At 41.3% G+C, this 19,715-nt stretch overlaps 2 protein-coding genes across 3 annotated transcripts in view; one reads left to right on the top strand and one right to left on the bottom strand.

Annotated features, from left to right (window-relative positions):
• Positions 1-10,818, bottom strand: part of LOC109488306 (unconventional myosin-Id-like) — a 35,441-nt gene extending 24,623 nt beyond the window's left edge. The window contains exons 1-13 of the mRNA XM_019792495.1: positions 10,714-10,818; positions 9,556-9,704; positions 7,735-7,774; positions 7,347-7,469; positions 6,900-6,965; positions 6,298-6,357; positions 5,824-5,946; positions 5,276-5,377; positions 4,525-4,719; positions 4,103-4,200; positions 3,370-3,505; positions 3,049-3,171; positions 2,661-2,762 (exon numbers count right to left, since the gene is read on the bottom strand). Of these exons, the coding sequence (XP_019648054.1) occupies positions 2,661-2,762; positions 3,049-3,171; positions 3,370-3,505; positions 4,103-4,200; positions 4,525-4,719; positions 5,276-5,377; positions 5,824-5,946; positions 6,298-6,357; positions 6,900-6,965; positions 7,347-7,469; positions 7,735-7,774; positions 9,556-9,704; positions 10,714-10,761 (1,365 nt within the window). The 5' untranslated portion in view covers positions 10,762-10,818. The remainder of the gene's footprint in view (positions 1-2,660; positions 2,763-3,048; positions 3,172-3,369; positions 3,506-4,102; positions 4,201-4,524; positions 4,720-5,275; positions 5,378-5,823; positions 5,947-6,297; positions 6,358-6,899; positions 6,966-7,346; positions 7,470-7,734; positions 7,775-9,555; positions 9,705-10,713) is intronic.
• A 195-nt stretch (positions 10,819-11,013) lies between these two features.
• LOC109488304 (cyclin-dependent-like kinase 5) overlaps positions 11,014-19,715 on the top strand; it is a 16,749-nt gene continuing 8,047 nt past the window's right edge. Inside the window, exons 1-11 of one of the 2 annotated variants that reach the window (XM_019792492.1) lie at positions 11,014-11,125; positions 12,102-12,190; positions 12,581-12,648; positions 12,854-12,914; positions 13,375-13,431; positions 13,578-13,748; positions 14,044-14,140; positions 14,510-14,579; positions 14,766-14,826; positions 15,074-15,154; positions 15,547-16,883. In XM_019792492.1, coding sequence (XP_019648051.1) covers positions 11,089-11,125; positions 12,102-12,190; positions 12,581-12,648; positions 12,854-12,914; positions 13,375-13,431; positions 13,578-13,748; positions 14,044-14,140; positions 14,510-14,579; positions 14,766-14,826; positions 15,074-15,154; positions 15,547-15,645 — 891 coding nt within the window. In that variant the 5' untranslated portion in view covers positions 11,014-11,088 and the 3' untranslated portion in view covers positions 15,646-16,883. Of the gene's footprint in view, positions 11,126-12,101; positions 12,191-12,580; positions 12,649-12,853; positions 12,915-13,374; positions 13,432-13,577; positions 13,749-14,043; positions 14,141-14,509; positions 14,580-14,765; positions 14,827-15,073; positions 15,155-15,546; positions 16,884-19,715 lie in introns of those variants that run through there. The other variant, XM_019792494.1, reaches the window with a different exon arrangement.

Consider the following 19,715-nt stretch of genomic DNA (forward strand, 5'->3'; position numbering starts at 1 on the left):
TTAAACAATGTCTAGAGCTAGAAGTTCAAGGGTTAGGTGTAACAAGTCGATCGGTGTAATATAGCCAGCTGCCGCCGCGCCGCGTGCCTGCGAAGCTGGTGTGTTACGCCGAAAGGCGGTTATACCGGCTATACAGATACAGATACAGAAAATATCGACGGTTGCATTTTGAGTGGATACTTATACCAATTCATAATTTGAATACAACGGAGGGCTCTTAAATTATTCTAGATATAGTTAGAAACAAGTTAAGTTTGTAGTTTAGTTCTGTCAGTGTGTTACGCCTAGAAACCATCGCAGCTACTCTAGCTAACGACTTTAGTAAACCGTTATTTGCCGATATATCTCCATTTTGGTGACCGGTGAATAAGAGTTCAACTTGGGAGTTGCCCCTATGCTTACACCGGAACTAACAATTAACAGTTTCTAACGGACTTACAACAAGTGTATAACACTTCAAAACTACCCAAATACCAACCTAAAGTGGTCATACAAGCACACAATTCCGTGTTAGGAATGTAAGAGTTTCAAGTGCAAAGTGACGTAAAAGAACAACTATGCGAATTTTTTTTTTCGCTCGCTGGCAGACGACGTAAAATTATTAGCGACCAGTGACCCGAAACGGGGATATAACTGTCTTTCCCAGCCTTACCACCTGAGGAAAGTTTACCACAGGTGTGTATTAAGGTGTTCTCACCTGAGTTTCAGGTTCTGCATGAAGGACTCGATCGTGACTTCGTCCAAAAGGACGAAATCCGACTTGCCGAACTCTCGGGCATCCAGACCTTCCGCCATTTTTGTTCTTCTGTGGAACGTCACTTTCTAACACATTTGGTGTGGCCGGCTCTCAACCAATCAGCGCGCAGAACGGGCGCTCATTAACATACGGTAAACCCGAGGGGCCAGTAGTGCTTTAACACGGTACTAAAAACGTGATCTTATTATCCAATTTTAATCAAATTTACGCAGGGAAAACTGTCAAATATAACCTTCTAACAAATTTGTAACGTCTGGCCCACAGCCAACCACATTCCTGAAAGCTTATTCACTCATCTAACGTAAATCCTTAGGGACTTTTTATTAGTTTAGGGTAAGCCAGAAAAGCCAGTCTAATATATCTTTTTACTGTACATAATCCTATCATTCTGTAGTAATAAAATAAAGACCCCTAAAACTACCTTGAAGCATTATCATGGGAGCATCTGTTGATGTTTTTTGTCTCCATTACTGAATTTTGGGTCCAGTATCAAATTTATTTTCCATTTTGTGCATGTAAATGTGCAGTTTGTGTCAAAATAGTGTCATATAATCAATTATTACTGATTTTGTAATGCACATTTCATACATTCTGCAGAATTATTTGGCAATATATACGAATCTTGTACATTTGTACTTAAGTTCCTTCTCTGGGAGTGTGTATACCTCTGATAAAATATAAAACTCTTTGAACACTTCGACCCTTCAAACAATTCAGTTTAAATTGTTTTTTCAAACACTCTCAGTCTCTCTTTATTAACACACACAAAGAGTCAAAACAACACAACACAGAAATCACCATTTCTGTAGTAATACTTTTTACGGATACCTGACTGTTGTGGTCTTTAATATTCATAAAAAAACATGAAATGAGACGCTAAGATATGACAGAATCATCCTTCATTGATATGATGTTGTATGGCAGTACAGAAAATTGTATCTATTTTTGGTGACATGACAAATCCATGTTTTATACAGCTTCCACAAGAGTGAGGCCATGTGAATGTCATTTCATGGATGGCGTCTTCATGAGACAACAAATCTGATGTGTGTGTGTGTGTGTGTGTGTGTGTGTGTGTGAAAAATTCATACCATTGTCTCAAATAGGCATGATATACTAGTCACAGCTTCAGACTTGAACAGTGATGACAACTTTCTTGTCTTGTCGTAAAGATCTTGTTGACACAGCAGCTACTAGTATGCTTGGGCCAGACCAATTTAATTTTTTAGTTGCTAAAAATATTCGTAGTACATGTATGCTAAATTGGAAAAAATGTGAAAACAAAGCCTGAGAACCAGGTCTATGTCTCGGTGAACTCAGTTTCATGAAGGGAATACAGTGTCATATTCAAGTTTTCCTTTCTGCACTCCGCTTTTATAATGTTTGCCTGATATATTTCATGTTACAGTGTCTGAGAACCATGGAAATGGCGTGGCCCAAGTTCACAGCGTGTTGCACATCTATGTGTTTCTGACACTCAGAGCCTGCTCTAACTCAGCTCTCTTCTGTTGAACCTGGAGGGAGAGAAAAAAACACAATTTAACAAAAATCTTCATCAGTTTTACAAAATAAACCTGCTATCATCACTACAAAATCAAGACATATCAAAAGAATGCACTTCCCAAGTCAGTGAGAGTCAAGTTTCAGTGTGAGAAAATGCTACTAAAACTACTAAAAGAAAGATATGTTGATGAAAGCAGACATCGAGGTGATGAGATACACAAGAGAACAGTTACTCAAGCAACTGGATAGGTCCTGAAAACTCTCAAGACATTTGGAGTAGCATCCACTACTTTTCGTTAGTGACTGTTTTCTTGTGTAAAAGACAAGATGTTTTAAACATGTTTTCTTTCTGTGCAGGTAAACATATGAGAAGTTGATGGTAAGATTCCCTCCTCCGTACCTTCCCGTAGAAGTAGCGGCAGACGGCCTCCCCAGCCCACGGCAGGTGGTAAAACTCTGCATGGCGTTCTTCCTCAGGACTGCCGACCACATCCGTCATCGTCTGTAACAAATAAACAAACAAACAAATAAATAACAAATAAACAACACATAGAACTCTGCATGGCGTTCCTCCTCAGGACTGCCGACCATGTCTGTCATCGTCTGTAACAAGTATACTGAAAATACAACAAAATGTCATTGTGTACATCTGTCTGTACTACAAAGTTTGGTAGAACGCCGCATGGAAGATGTATGCTGGCATAGCACTCATCTTTAGAGAAGAAAATGTGAGGTTTTTTTATACATGACTCCACATATCAGCTGCTATATATACATTGTACACCCACCTTGAGGTCCCTGCACTGTGACTCCAGCCACTGGTTGATGAAACTTTGCGGTTCCTTGGCGAAACCCAACATGAAATCTCGCTGCACCTTTAGCTGGTTTATAGTCTCCACTGTCTCATGGATCTGTCAGGTAAATAAAGAAAAGGTCAAACTAGAATCCAACACAGTCACAGAAACCTTCCTCAGAGCTTCTGACTACAGCTCTGCACAATCCCAAACGTCAGTGACTCAGGTCAAGCTCTGGGGAAGGACACCGAAACGTAAGCAAGGGAAGAGACAATGTTGGTTGTGTAAAAGAAAACCCCTATATCAAATCCCTACCTTGTTGTCGAGAGTAGCAATCTCCTGTTGACTTGCCGTGGACAGGAGAAAAGAGTTCATCTGGGTTTTCAGTGTGTCGTCGACTTCCACATCAATGTCATAGCAGGCCGTCTTCTTGTGCTCAGGACCGGAGCAGCTGGAGAAGGCAGAAACAGTTACATCTGATATCTTTGGTTTTAGTTTTCTTTTCATGCCCATGATAATGATCATTCTGGCATACTCATTTTCATCTGAGCGAAGTGAGGAAAGTTGTGTAAAATACCTTTCCCAAGGGCACAAGATCAGTGACATGGCATGATTCGAACCCAGGACCTCTTGGTTCTGAGCCGAATGATCTGCTGTTACGCCTCACAGCTCCACATCTTTGTTCCTACACCCTGTTCTTAAACAGTTTTAGCAGGATTTTTTCTTGGGTGAAGGAAACCCAGTGATGTGATTGATGACAAGATAATGACTAGTTAATGACTGGTTGATGAGTTAACCAACCTGATAATGTGGTTAATGACTAGTTAATTACTGGTTACTGAGTAAAGCCCACCTGATGATGTAGTTAATGACTAGTTAATGACTGGTTGATGAGTTAACCAACCTGATGATGTAGTTAATGGCTGGTTAGTTACTGGTTAATAAGTAGACCATACCTGATGATGTGGTTAATGACTAGTTAATTACTGGTTAATAAGTTAACCCACCTGGTGATGTACTTAATGACTAGTTAATGAGTTAAACTCACCTGATGATGTGGTTGATAACTATAGGATCAGGAGGCAGCAGTAGGGGGTGCAGTCGCTGCGGGATCTCTGAAAACTTCATCCTCTGGCACTCAAAAATCTGCGAGAAAAAACACAATACATGTGTGAAAAAAATTGTGATAACTCTGAAAACTAAATAAAAAATCACTTATATTTCAAATCATACCACTGTATGTAGTATCATAAAATGAAGTAACTGTTTTCCCTCTTGTTGTCTAACATTTCACTGTAAGGCAGTTCATTTCACCACAGGTTGGGTCTGTGTGTGTTTGTTTGTGTGTGTTTGTTTGTTTGTTTGTGTCCTTACCTGCTGTAGGTACCGATCACAGTTGATGTACTCTCTCTCTCGTGACTGTCCTGTAGTTTGTTTGTGTGTTTGTTTGTTTGTTTGTTTGTTCCTTACCTGCTGTAGGTACCGATCACAGTTGATGTACTCTCTCTCGTGACTGTCCTGTAGTTTGTGGGTCTTGATGTACTGCCACAGAGCGTTGATGACGACAGGCCGGGTCTGTGTGTGTATGCCCAGCAGTCGTGCCAGCCGAGGGTCCAGTTTGTACTGTGGCGGCTGTTGGAATGAAGAATGCTGAGACTTCTTGGTCTGGTGGTGAGATAGAGGTAAACATAAACAACAATAACCTCCGGGACGGAGGTAAACAACAAACAGCTCTATAGTTGTAAAGTTCAAGCTTTGTTCAAACAGTTTTCTGAAAGTTTTAAGAACTTCTTCCATTCTTTTTCCAAAGTAGTAAAAGCTAGTAAAAACAACCATAACCTCCAATACAGAGGTAAACGCAACAACCTGCACTGTCATGGCAACAACTACATCTGGATGTTTTTTTTGGGCATTTGTTCTTAACCTGCACCAGTCCATGCACTTATATATACACATTTGCAGTATTGACTGTCACCACCTACTGGTATGAAATAATGGCAATTGTTTCTAATATGATCCATACTTCCTAAATGTGAAAGTCTGCAGCAAGTATCTCGTGCCCTGGGTGCAAAACCAACGCCCATCGTACCTGGTAGTCGAGCATGAGTAGGACAGTTTATGGTGACCAGCCCCTCAAACTCTGTCCTGCCACTTGCTACATAATGTGACCCATGTAAAATGGAAGAAGAGGAAACATGATAAAAACCAACCCCCAGCGTACCTGGTAGTCGAGCATGAGTAGAACTGTGCATCGTACGTCTCGATCTCCCGGCCGCTTCACCTGGAACCCGTCGGTCTCCTGGGTGGTCGACGTGCGGTGCCACTGGACAATAACAAACATAAAATCACTTAAAACTTCATCTAACTGGGACTGGTCAATACAAAAACAACTCCGACTGGTTTTTACTGCTGCTACTAACATCTGTCTCCTGGGTGGTCGACGTGCGGTGCCACTGGACAACAACACACACAAAACAAAATTTGTCTTCACTTACTAAAATTATTTGCATATCAATAAATAGTTTGTATTTGCTTTTCTGACAACTCTGATGAAAGCCAGTGGATGCTACCTGAAACATCTGACAGTTTCCAAAATCATATCCAGTTGCTTGAGGAACTGTTTTTGGCATATCTAGTTACCTGGATGTCTAACCTTCACTGACGAAACACAAAACCACCTTAGCCAACTGGGACTGGTTTCTACTACTTCTACTAACTTGGGAGATAAGTACAAAGGTAACATTTGCAAAGCAAATGCATAATGTTTACCTCCACCAGATGGTTATCTGGCCCGTACAGTTCTCGGTCCAGCTCGATCACCAGACTCTTGAAGAAGGAGGAAAACTTGCGCTTGGTTTTGTGGGAGTCGTGCTTGGTGCTGGGGATGCCCTGCTGAACACAACAAACAACTCGTTAGACATGATCTGGACAATTTCCTCATTAGTCATGAGCTGAGACCTGGACAAAACCTTGATAATCATGTGGACCTTGTTAGTCATGAGCTAAACTTGTTAGGGATGAGTTGATCTTACGCTCAACTTTTGTTCCCAGACACAAGATGAAACTTGGTCCGTATGAAGACATCCTATCGTACTGACCACAGTAAAGAAACAGAAACTGAAGTCGTATATCTAACTGTCACAGTCATCAGGGTTAGCCAAAACCATCATGCAGGAACAGTACAGGAAGGGTGAAAAAAAGGTGGTTATGATTGAACAGAATGAACAAAATATGTTGACTTACATCATCCAGCAGTCTGCCTTCCACTCTCAACTCCCAGGATGCAACATTCCCGTCCTCCTCCTGAACAACAGACACACACATGACCTTGAGTCCTCCGAAATGTAAGGTCAATCAAACATATGAAGCATAGGAAATACAATAAGAAACTTATCAAGTCATTATCAGGCTTTACAATAAAACAAGACACACAACCCACAGCAGACTGTAAGTGAAATGTGCATGTGTTTTATCTATCTATTCATCTCTGTCCAGTTGCATACAAAGAAATCAATATCGTTGAAAAGATTCATTTGTCACATATAGATACAGTTACTAGAGGATTCTTTTAACAGTGACAGGTTGGAAGGGTAAGGATACTGACCTCCAAATTTTCGATGACTATCAGTCCATCTTTAACATGGACATCTTGTTAAAGATGGACTGATACAGTGATAGTCATCTCATACTGATTCATCAAAAATTTGGAGGTCAGTATCCTTACCCTTCCAACCTGTCACTGTTGAAAGAATCGTCTAGTACAGAAATCAATAAAAACAAGAATCATAAATATAATGATGCTAAAGAAAACATCTAATTTATTCTAAACTCTACTTAATCCTCACCCCTTCAGCATCAGGTTTGGCGGGGTAGAAGGTGTTGGACAGGAAAACTCGCAGCTTCCGTTTTTGCTGGGGGAGAAAACAGACGAAACATGTCAGAAAATAAGCATTACAAGGCCCTATTTCTCTAGCCTGGTTACCATTTAACCTATTTTAGCTATTTGCAGAGAAGATGTAGGACTCAGCAGCTAAAATTGGTTTGGTAACCAGGCTACTATTTCTCATGACAGTTTGACGTGTATAAAATATATAAATGCAAGTTGCATGTTTACACTCTTTGTTAATGTTGTATTTCTTCTCCCCAACTTTAGTTATACAGTAGTCTGTAGGGAGTTTATACCTTCATGGGCCTCTTGAGGGCCTCCTGGATGTCCAGCCTTTTCAAATTAATTTGTGTTCTCACACAAATTTGCATGACAAACTTTAGCTGTAGTTTTTACGAGTTTGTACCTTCATGGGCCTCTTGAGAGCCTCCTGGATGTCCAGCCTTTTCCTCATGATGGTGGAGTCCAGTTTCCGCTCAAACGCCAGCAGGTCCATGTACGCCTGCGACTCGGGAACAAGGTCACGCACCTGGGGCAAAGGGCAGAGGTTATGACATGGGGCAAAGGTCATGAGGTCATGCAACTGGGGACACAGGTCATAAGGTCACAAACACCAGGGCCTGGGGACAAAGTTGAGGTCACACTCATAAGGACAAAAGTCACAAGGTCACCTAATGACTAAAGATGGATATAGCTTAGTCACCACTAGCAAGTGGATTTTTCAGTACATATAAGCGACTCAACCTAATCTGACCTAAGTTTCAAGTACATAAAATACACACAACTCTACCCACCCTCTGGGGCAGGATCCTGTCTGCCACCTTCTTCTTCTTCCTGGCAACAGGAAAACCACAAAATGAGTAACACAAAAAATGGTGCAGACTTATTTTCAGGACTGTTTTACTCTACAGAAATGACCAAAAGCAGACTCCAAAACCAAACATAAAACCGCTGAAGTCAACTGATATTGAATTCATAACACTTCTTCATAATATCAAATCTCTTAAGTTCCACACCATAAAATATGGCTTTTCTTATACCATAAATTCCTACATTCAAAGGCTAAAACATATTAAGAAAAATCTAAAATTCCAGCACGACATTACCAAAGACTTTCTGGATCTGCTTCAAAAACAACATTACTTTATCTTACCTGGTGTGTGGAGACAACAGGCATCATTTTAACACAACAAAGGACGACTAACTGCAGCAAAGCATGAAATGCAGACTGGTGAGAAGCAAGCAGGCAGCAGGTCAGGTTGGACACGGACACCTACGGAATGGTACGGGGGCCTAAAACACAGGTCGCCAATCGGGGTTAAAGTGCATGACCTTTTGTGAATGAATGATTGCGGACAAGGGACATGTTTCAACTTTGGAGTGTTACTGTCAATCTTCTCACAGGTCCAGCTTAGAGTTAAGATGGTTTATACATCAGTGAAGGTTAGACATCCAGGTAATAAGATACACCAAAAAACAGTTACTCAAGCAACTGGATATGATTTTGGAATAGGTCAGACGTTTCAGGTAGCATCACCTTGGTTAGTTGGTAAGCTTACGTCCCTTCTCCTATAGTCAGTGCCTACACCTGCCTGGTTGTACTATCAGAATGAAGGAAAAACTAACCAGGATGGCACATGCATACAGGCCTGGTTGCCATCCTTTGTAGTTTCTGCCAGCTCCCTAATGTCTACTTCCATGGTACATTAGGGAGCTTCAGAAACTGCAGAGGATGGCAGCCAGGCTGCTAAAATTATCTGTTGATCCAAGTGTGTATTTGAGCGGCCATATTTGAGCTGCTAAATTTGAATGACTGTAAGGACCTGTGAGAGAGACGATCACACACATGTTGCGCGTTGGGTTAGGGCATGGGAGTGAGGCTTACATGGGCGGGGGAGGGCAGAGTCACTTCACGTCTCCTGTGGGGCGGCGGCCATCTTGGTGTCCCTACTTGCATATCAGTGAATTACGGGGCATACAGAATCCTGTTGTTTGATTGGCCAACTTTGAAATACACATATTCTGTTCTCAGAGCTTAGTGAGTTCGAACTTAAACATTCAGAATGTTTTCGAGCTCAATGAAGCTGAAAGAACAGAAGGAAATACGTCAAATCTTTGAACAAAATGCAGAAACTGTGACCTACAATTTATTGAAATGTAAATGAAGACACCAACATGGCTGCAGCATCTTTAGCTATCACACAATCTGAAACAGATGTTTGTTGTAAGATCATAAGTTTTACATTTTCTGTCTTTGCTGATGATGTCAGTCACAGATGTCAAATCCAGAATCATGCCCAGGCACAGTTCTGGATAGTCCACCTGTATCCAGAACCATGCCGGGGGCAAATCTACGTTCTTGGATATGCAGAGACTTTCCAGAACCGTGTCTGATCCTAAGTAACTAAATAGACATGGTTCTGGAAACCATACATCAGTCAGAGAATGTTACAGTACTTGTCATGTAGACCTTAGAATGATTTTGAGTGAGATAAAGGTAAACCGTTTGATTGACAAGTTTGATTGACATGTGAGTGACCCTGCCCTGTTGACATTGCGGTTCCGGCCGTTACGGTGTCCGGTTACGGTGCCCGGTTACGGTGTCCGGCGCTCACCCTCGCTGACTCTGCTGCGCCGCTTGCTGCTGCTTAGAGCGAGAATCTGCCGCCTGCCTCTTAGAGCGCGAAGACTCCGCCCCGCCAACGGGCCGCATCTGGCCGCCGTACGGGTGCATCCGCTGTGGCATCTGCTGCATCCCAGGGTGCTGGAGTAAACAAACAAACATCAGTGAGAACCCTAAATTTGAACATTTTGTGAGATGTGCAAGGATTTTGGAGAGAGGGGGAGCACTCTTGCTTGGGGAGAGCCCTGGTGCCGAAATAAGCATCTGCTGGGACATCCGCTGCATCCCAGGGTGCTAAAACAAACAAACAAAAAACAAGCCATCATGGTGCCCAAAATCTAATCCTTTTGAGGTCTCATCAAGACCTATCCACCCACTACTACTATCTAAGTTTCATGACTATCCATGCCGCCAAGAGGGCCTGCAAGGGGGGTCCCGACAACGCTCTAGCCTGCATTCGAAAACCTCTCGATTACGCTTTACGACAAATTCCGAGTGGCTACAACGCATTACGTAGAATCAAAACGCCGAATACGCTCTACGCAAAAATATTAGAGCGGTCCGTCTACGCTCTACGTGGAATTAAAACGGCCGATTACGCTCTACGGAAAAGGGCTTGCGGGCCCCCCGCCAACACTGGACACACCGTGGTAACTTCAGCACTGGAAATCTAGGAAGGAATCCGTCTCACCACCGTACCCTCATTGCTGAGAAAGCCAAGACAAAGCCTTTGCTAGCCAACAGGGAACAAAATCTTATAACATCATCTTCTGAGTCAAATTTCCCCACATATCAGGCCCCCTCCCCCAACACTGCAACCACGCATGCTCGGTACCTTTGGGATAAACTAAACAAGACGTTGAAGCTAAAATTTACCACAAAATCAAACCCACAGCGACAAAACCGACCGAGGGAACAGTCTACCGAACCCCTCCTCACCTTTGGTGCCTCTACATAACTTATGGGACGCCAAATTATCATAATTTAGGAATCGCAAAGCGCCGTGGTGGGGAGGGGGGCGCAAAACAACAAGGCGCTGTTGTGATGCCGACTTCACGATCAACAAAAACAACAACTTTTATAAATTTCTCTCCCTCCCGCGCGTTCTACAGATGCACTAAGGAATCCTTTATTGTAGTATGAGACTTACAGGGTATCCAGAAGTGGGAAAAGCCCGCTGCATGCCCGCTTGTTGCATCCTCTGCAACACAGAATCGGAAATCTTTCACCGCGTCTGGGTACACCGAACAAAGGAGCTGGCCGGTGTATAATTTTTACTGCCTGAAATTATTTGCGGATTTACAAAACTTCATATTCCTAAAAACACCGTAAAATGTATTTCTTCTGTTTATAATAGTAAATTTTTACTTCAAATATATATATTTTCATGTCTTAAATAAAGGAAAATTATAAAAATCTGCTGCTGTTTTGATGATATTTATCAGGCACCATAAAAGAACACCGCGGCTATTCCCATGACGTCATCAGGCTGTCCCGGCGTGAAAGTGCAGTGACATCTTCAAATATGCAGAAATATGAGAAATTGGAGAAAATCGGAGAAGGTAAGAATTTATATTTCATTATTTCACACCCCAAGGGGCGTGTTGGGTTTCTGTACGAGCTGGCTGGGTGTTTGGAAAGCGATTTGCCGAACTGGGCTGCAAATGCGAGATTTGGAAGGGACATTCAAATTCAAAACACTGGGACTAACATTGTCAAGAAAGGGCGTTTTGACACTTACTAAAGTGGTTTATGATTTTTGTTAGTAATCAGATGTAATTAAAATAGTTGATGACAAATAATGTAAGATATTGCGGTACAGGTTTCTCTCTTTTTACGTTTCTCATTTGTTTCTAAAAAAATGTTGATATTAAATGTTATTGGAATGTGGAGATCTTTTGTTCTTCTATCAAATTATAAAAGTAAACTTGAAGTTAAATAGAGGCCAAAGATAAAACAAGCACACAGGGCTGATGTACTAGTACTTCACCTCATCAGGAAATATTCACATAAGGCATGTCTGGCTCCCATCCCAAATTTTCCATTAGTTGCATCAGTATCATATACAATATGAGCGATCGCTGTTTCTGTTTACATCAATCATCATGAGGCTTATGCAAATTATCTGTAGGCAATCACCCAACTGCCACCTGCTTTTTGCTTACCACTCGCTGGCTGTGACGTCATGGCGATTGCTTGTATTGACCCCACTTGAAGGGGGCCTGCATGGGGGGGTCCTGACAACGCTCTACGTTAAATGTTGAGAGCTGGCTAGAATTACACTAGTTAGTGATGAATTCAGGAAACCTCTCGATTACGCTTTACAATAAAGTACAAGCGGCTACAACGCTCTACGTAGAATTAAAACGGCGAATACGCTCTACGGAAAAGGGCATGCGAGTACTCTACTGTCCGTACTAGTACGCAGATCATGATACCAACTTAACTTCCTACCGAGACGAAAAGTCTACTCTACTCTACTCTACTCTTACATACACAATACTTAACTGTTAACAACTCTGCCCCCCCCCCCCCCAGGTACATACGGAACAGTGTTTAAGGCCAAGAACAAAGAGACCCACGAGATCGTCGCTCTGAAGAGGGTCCGACTCGACGATGATGATGAGGTAACAACAATACTCCTGTCAATCACTCCTGTCAATCACTCCTGTCAATCATTCCTGTCAATCACTCCTGTCAATCACTCCTGTCAATCACTCCTGTCAATCACTCCTGTCAATCACTCCTGTCAATCACTCATGTCAATCACTCATGTCAATCACTCCTTGTTCATCACTCCTGTCAATCACTCATGTCAATCACTCCTGTCAATCAAATACTAGTACCTCATCTCCAAGCAGATCCTAGGGTGGTGAAAGACAATATTAAACTGACTAGTAAGTATCCATTGGCCAGAGAGGGTCCATATGCCACCCAAGGGCTCAGCAAGGGAAATTGTTCCTTGCTTTGACCATCTTGTAGAACACTTAAAGGCGTTATTGTCTTGTTCCTTCCAGGGAGTTCCAAGTTCTGCCCTGAGGGAGATCTGTCTACTGAAGGAGCTGAAGCACAAGAACATTGTCAGGTACAGAAATCTTGCAGAGAATGACAGAAAAGCTTCAAAACAAACTCAATGGGACAAACATGCATGTTATATGTAGACTAAAGTATTCAAATAATCCTGGAAGCTACACCTAACATTTTTAGGAAAGAGACTTAACTAAGTTAGTAGTGTAGGCAAGCAGACAGACATTATGACGATGGTTCTAAACTGTCTCCCCCCCCCCCAGACTACACGATGTCCTTCACAGTGAGAAGAAGCTGACCTTGGTGTTCGAGTATTGTGACCAGGTAATCAATCAATCATTAATCAGTTAATAAATCAATCAATAAAACGTTTGCACACAACCTGCACACAACCTCTACACTTAATTGTATATTGTATTTTTTAATACCAAGACTGACAATATGTATGTGTATTGTGTGAATATGTGTGTATGTGTGTGTATGTCTGTGTGTGTATTGAATGTGTATGTATGTGTGTGCTTGTGTATGTACAATATTGCAGGGACCTCCCTAAACAATGGAGCAGTGGAGCTCCTCCACCCAGTCCTTATCTCAGCTCCACCCTGTTAATTTTCAAAACTAGTGTTTTTACACCCTTTTCCAGGGTTCTTTGGTCAAATTTACCGATATTTCGCACCCTCCTCCATTCTGTCCTAAATTTCTGGGGAGATCCCTGTATTGGGTGTGTATTCAGGTTCATGAACTCACCACTCTGATAATATATGACCATTTCTTGTATCTTCAGGACTTAAAGAAGTATTTTGACAGCTGCAGTGGAGACATTGACCCAGAAACAGTCAAGGTAGGTCACAGGTCAAATGGTATAGGTCAGAGGTCAAATGGTATAGGTCACAGGTCAAATTATTGCACTGTGCACATATTACTTGTTATTTTTGTGAAATTTGATGTGAAATAATGCAATATTTGAATGTTGCCTTATTGTTACAGTCGTTTATGTACCAGTTGTTGCGAGGCCTGGCGTTTTGCCACAGTCACAACGTCCTTCATCGTGACCTGAAGCCTCAGAATCTGCTCATCAACAAGAACGGGGAGCTGAAACTTGCCGACTTCGGACTGGCTCGAGCCTTCGGCATTCCGGTTAGATGTTACTCCGCTGAGGTGAGATGGCAGTTTTGTGCTTTTATGTTTACCTGAAGAAAAAACATTGTTTTTGCTCTGTTTCTTCTTCTTCTCCCAACAATGGCCTGGACCAGATACTAGTAACTGACACCATGATAACTGGTGCTGTAGCAACACCCTGTGGTGTTGGGTTACATTATGTAGCAGGACAGAGCTGGAGGGGCTGCTCACCATATATATGAATGTATCTGACTTTGAGTAAGAATAAACAGTGCAGTAGTATGACCTTTCCTTAGCAGGTCATGACCCTTACCCTCTGACCTCTGCCCTCCAGGTGGTGACCCTGTGGTACCGCCCACCTGATGTGTTGTTTGGGGCCAAGCTTTACTCCACCTCCATAGACATGTGGTCAGCTGGGTGTATATTTGCAGGTGGGAAGGCTTGCTTTTTCTTTGTTACCTCTGTGAAAATGGTAGTATTGTTTTCAGGGTGTCAGTTTGTCTGTATCAGTATTGGTATAGCTGGTATAACTGCACTTTGCAGGCACGCGGCGTGGCGGCAGCTGGCTATATTACATGAAATGACTTGTTACACCCAATCTTTGTACATTAAATTGCAGGAGTTGTTTAAAGCTTTCTAGTGATGATGTCCCAACTGTGCTTGGTGGCAACGAGTTTCAGTCTACGATAGTTCTTGGGAAATACGAGTTTTTGAACACCTCAATTCTTGGTTGATAAATCTGATATTTGAAGGCATGACTGTTTCTGAATACTGACTGTTAATCCCTGTTCTTTCCCCAGAACTGGCAAACGCCGGCAGACCGCTGTTCCCTGGGAATGACGTAGACGATCAGCTGAAGAGGATATTCAGATATCCTTTTGTGGATTCTTTTGTTACTGCCTTTCTGTGCTCTTTAACCAGGAGAGTTCCCTTACCTGGTACTGCTCACTTTCCAAGTTTAGGCTTTTTGTCTGTACAACATGCTGTGTTTCCAGAGTGTTTCTTCCTCCCAAGGTTGTGTCTGAAGTAAGAAAAGTTCCTTAACCCTCTGTGCACATTGCTGGGGACTCCCACAGAAGACACCTGGCCTGGCATGTCCAGACTCCCCGATTACAAGGTCAGACTTGGTTACAAGTTTTCTCACAAGTTCAAGTTTGAGACATTTACTGTCCTTTATGATATCCTTTATGATATCTAATCATCATCATATGACATCTAAAGTTGCATGGAGAAGGACTTAAACTTTCATGTCATGTCAACAAAGAGTTCTCTATTTCTCGTAAGAAGTTCAAGTGATTCCCTTGCCTATAGTTATCTAAAGTGACCATAGCTTTATTCTAAAATTTTGTATCTGTCTTCCCCAGCCGTTTCCTATTTACCAAGTCACGACGTCGTTAGCTGTGGTCGTCCCAAAGCTGTGTCCGAAAGGAAGAGACTTGTTACAGGTGAGGGGATGACTCAAAATACTTTTTTTTTAATCTCAGGGATGAAATCAAAAGTTAGGTTGTCCATCTATATTAATATTTTCAGGTTGCTGTCAACACTGGCTGCTTACTAGTATTTTAGAAGACAAGCCTTAGCCAGGCCACCTGTAAAGGTATCGCTCACATGCATGAGCTGAGCTGCTGTAAACTTTAAAAAAAGGTCGCTTTGGGATGCAAAAGAAAAAGCAAAACTTGCACTCAAGGCAGACTAGCATCTCCAATAAGTCTTGCACAGCAAAAGAGGGTATTTCCAACATATGGAGAATAGTTGTGCATTGATCTTAGTTTACTTGTGATTTTTCTGTGCTTTTTCCTATTTTGAGTGACCAGCTTGTTCTTGTCCTGTTTCCCAGCGGCTGCTGGTGTGTAACCCCGCCCACCGGCTCTCGGCTGACGAGGGGTTAAACCACCCGTACTTCAACGACTTCAGCTCCGCCGTCAGAACAGGGTAACCACGGAGACCACGGAACTGCTGCGATGATCAAAAATGTGTACTTTCATGTTGCTATGGTAACACAAATCTGATTAGTAGTTTCTTTGAAAGTTTCAAAATTGTAGATTGTGCATCAAATCTAAAACTGTATCTGTTCAGAAGAGGTTTGCATAATGTACCCATTGTGGCAGCAAGTCAACAATCTTGCAAGTTTTTTTACCTTGATCTGAGTCGTAAGAAATTCCCCTTATATGGAACTAGCTATGAAAAACAACTAATGAGAATTTTGTGTGACCAGATAGACACATTCCTGTTTTATATGCACCTGTCAGAAATGATTGACTTGTAGTAAATCGTCAAGACACAGCCAGGTGTGAAATTTTGTTTTGCAAAACTGACGGACAATCTTGTTAGAGTCAGAATCCATTATCTCCCCTCAGTTCTGTCATTATGTGAATTTTTACAGGGCTTGAAATTCATGTTTTAAACTAGCTGCTCTGGTGCGCCAGACCAAACCTAGGTACACAGAAGAAAAATTGGGTGCACAACAAGAAATCAAGTAGAATGTCAGCAAAACTAAATTACAAACTCTCTTCAGAGCTTGAGTCTGAAAGTGTATAGCTAACTTCAAACTTTTGAACAAGTAAAGCAACAAAGATTTTTCTTACATTCAAATATCAAGAATATGCTGTGTATCTGTACTGGTGTAAAACGGTACCTTTACATGTGTACCTTACATTAATACATGTATCTATAGGTGCACTGGTGCATCCACAGTTAGAATTAGGTGCACAGCTCCAATTTGGGGTGCACAGAAGTGCATATTGACAGTGTTTCCAGCCCTGGAATGGATTACAGTTTATTCAGTGTCTTCCCAATCCTACAGACCAGGGCTGGTGTTGCTGATGAAATAAGGATGATGATGTCGAACAAATCTCTCCAATCTGTACAATCTTGAGCACTGGAAAAAGGCAGGGGGTGAAATGTTGAAATAATTGGACAATTCTGGGTTTTCAAGGCAAATGTTGTGTTTTGAAGGGACTGGGAAAATTTAGTGGATGAAATGTCAAAATTAAAGGACAATTCTGTGGAATCAGGCAAATGTTGAGTTTTGAAAGGTAGATCAGTAAGAATCAGAATCAAAAATGATATTTTACTCTGTACATGTATTTTTACTTTGCCGACTTGATGTTGGCCTTGTAAATGTCATTTTTATAAAATCATACTTTTCCTTTCTCTTTTGCTCCCTCTGTCCTGTCATGTACATTCTTTAATCCTTCTTTTCTTCCTTCCTTTCTCCTAGTTCTGTAAACTTCTGACTTACTCTGTGCAATAAGAGCCATAATTTAATGTTAGTCCAGTCAAGGAGGTTTAAAATCAACCTTCTTGGTCCAGTGAAAAAAAAAAAGAGAAAAACAACTTGTAGATTACGTAGTTCTGTTCCAGTCTGTGGAGAAGAGACTGAAATAAACATGTCTGAGATATAAAATGTGTCTCATTCTTCTCAATTTGTAGCTGCAACATGAAATATAACACTGATGGATGGAATTCTATGGTATACTAAAAAGCGCCCTCCAGTGGTTTGATGAAGAAGTGCACCAATTTACTGAAGTAGCTCTTTTACCAGCAGCTTGCTCTAGTTTTGTTTCAACAGCCGTTTGGAGGTGCTATTATATGACAGCTGTAAGGTCACCGGCCAATGTATTCATAGGAAAATGTTAAACTTTATTCCAACACAATCTTAATCAATTTCAATGACCACTGTTGCCTTCATCAGGACAATTAAAAACAGATAAACTTTCAAGCCAATATCTTAATTTCAACTGCCATTTGGGTGGTGCTCTTGAATGTACATAACTACTGAAACAAAAACTAATCTGTATATTTTTCTAGTCTTCACCAGACTCAATGGTCAAAATCGGCCTAAAAAGGGATATACAATTGACTAGGGGAGTTAGCCAACCATAGAAAGACCACTTTGCTTCCACTGATCTCTGTTAGCCTATTATATACCCTTTTTAGGCCGATTTTGACTATTTATTCAGCCTGCAAAGGAGTCTGGTGCAGACTACCACTACCCTACCAACCCATGCATATGGTAAAATTGCTATATGTCCAGGGCCCCACTGCAAAGCAATGCTTAGCCACTGTGGGCCACCCGGCTAAAGAAAACAGAATAGAAAAAACAAGTTGAGAGTAAAGTGTTTTCAAACAGACGTCAATGAACTCTTGAAAGCTTAACGTTTCAAACAACACAAAGCGGGTTCAATGACTTCCCTGACACTGAAAATAACCACAATAAGCTTCCCCGAGGCACAAACCATCTCACGGAAATAAAAGTTATTAGTGACTTCAATGCATCTAATTTTTTTTCAATGAAGTAGATTTTAAAGTACTGTTTTCAAACAGATGTCAATGAACTCTTGAAGGCTTACTCAGTGTGGGTTCAAATGACTTCACTAAATCTGAAATTATTAAACCACAAGAAGCAGCCCCAGGCACAAACCATCACAAGAAAATCTACCCACCTACAGAAAACTCATTACCACACTAGTAAATGACTTTGATACATCTAGTCTGAGTCCAGATCTACTAGTGAAGTCATCAAGAGTTCCTTAATTGCTTTAGGCATTCACAGGTTCGTTGACGTCCATTAGACAACAAAGTCTCCAACGTTGAGTTCAGTAACCTGACAGCTTGCTGAACATGTTTTGCTTTCTCAGCATGTTTTATCCTATTTTTTTAATGAAGTTATCAAGAGTTTCTTGCTTTAGACATATTTTCAAGTGTTCGTTGACGTCTGTTAGAAAACAAACATGTCCAACATTGAGTTCAGTAACCTGACAACTTATCTAACATGTTTTTGCTTTTACGCGTGTTTTATCAAATTAACGAAGTCTTTTATTTTTTTACTGAAGTTATCAAGAGTTTCTTGCTTAAGGCATTTACGAGTTCATTGACGTCTGTTACAAAACAAATGCCTCCAACATTGAGTTCACTAACCTGACACTTATCTAACATGTTTTGCTTTTACGCTTGTGTTATTTAATCAAAGAGCTAAGGAGAAAAACATGTGACGGAGCACTCAAACCATTAGTCTGAAATGCAAAATGGGAATAGAGAAAGCCTATCATATATGGTAGCGAATACAAATGGGTCAGTCTACTGAGGAAGACCAGAGTGACTGGTTGAAAGCTCTAGGTGAGAGAATTTTCTGTGTTGGACCAAAAGTTTTAACTTTAAACATGTATTAAACTACCAACACAGATGAACTTTCATGATAGTACAAATGGAGATTACTAGTATATAGCACAAGTGTTAGTTACACTAGCAAGGCAACAAACCCTGATTGTGGCCCAACTCACAGCTTAGTGTATTTGACAAGCTGGCCTTAGCTTTCTGGCATTGCACTTTCATATTGGAAAATTAGTCTCAACCATGCAGGCCCCTGAGGATGAAATATATGATGTTGTATATAATAGGCCATACCTTGGTATGAATGATTAAAGTAAGGAATTGCCCAAAATAGCACATTGACAGGGTTTTCTCTGGAAAATTATTCACCTTATTTGGACCAATTTTTGCCAATTATTCATCATTATCATATAGCCGGGTGACGTTGACCAATCAGAAGGCTCCATTCCACATTCTTTATGTCGCCGTAATGTCACAAATAGAGTCAAAATCGGGTATTTATTCATCCCAATCCATACATTAAACAAAATGAATAATCACCCGCATATGACCTCAGGTGACCCAATAGAACACGGCTCTACTTCTAAAAAATCCAAAAATAACTTGAGTTGTGTTCCAATGACTCCCATAAGAACACCTGTTCCCTGCCTGTGACCCAGATAGAAGGCCATAGAACATGAACCCCCCAGTGACCTCAGGTGACTCCAGACGGAACAAATATTCTATGTTCTATTCAGCATGTGCAAGGGGTACATTGTGTGACTCTTCACTGCATCAGTTTGGATAGGCTATCGTGTAAGCTATATGATAATAGCGTTAATGGCCCGCCCTTTCTCGGTGAATATGGTGTGATAAAGCCTTGTCAGTCGCTATAACCACCTCATAAAGCCACCT

Source organism: Branchiostoma belcheri, unplaced genomic scaffold (assembly GCF_001625305.1).
Source record: "Branchiostoma belcheri isolate BF01 breed outbred unplaced genomic scaffold, Haploidv18h27 scaffold93, whole genome shotgun sequence".
Lineage (NCBI taxonomy): Eukaryota > Metazoa > Chordata > Leptocardii > Amphioxiformes > Branchiostomatidae > Branchiostoma > Branchiostoma belcheri.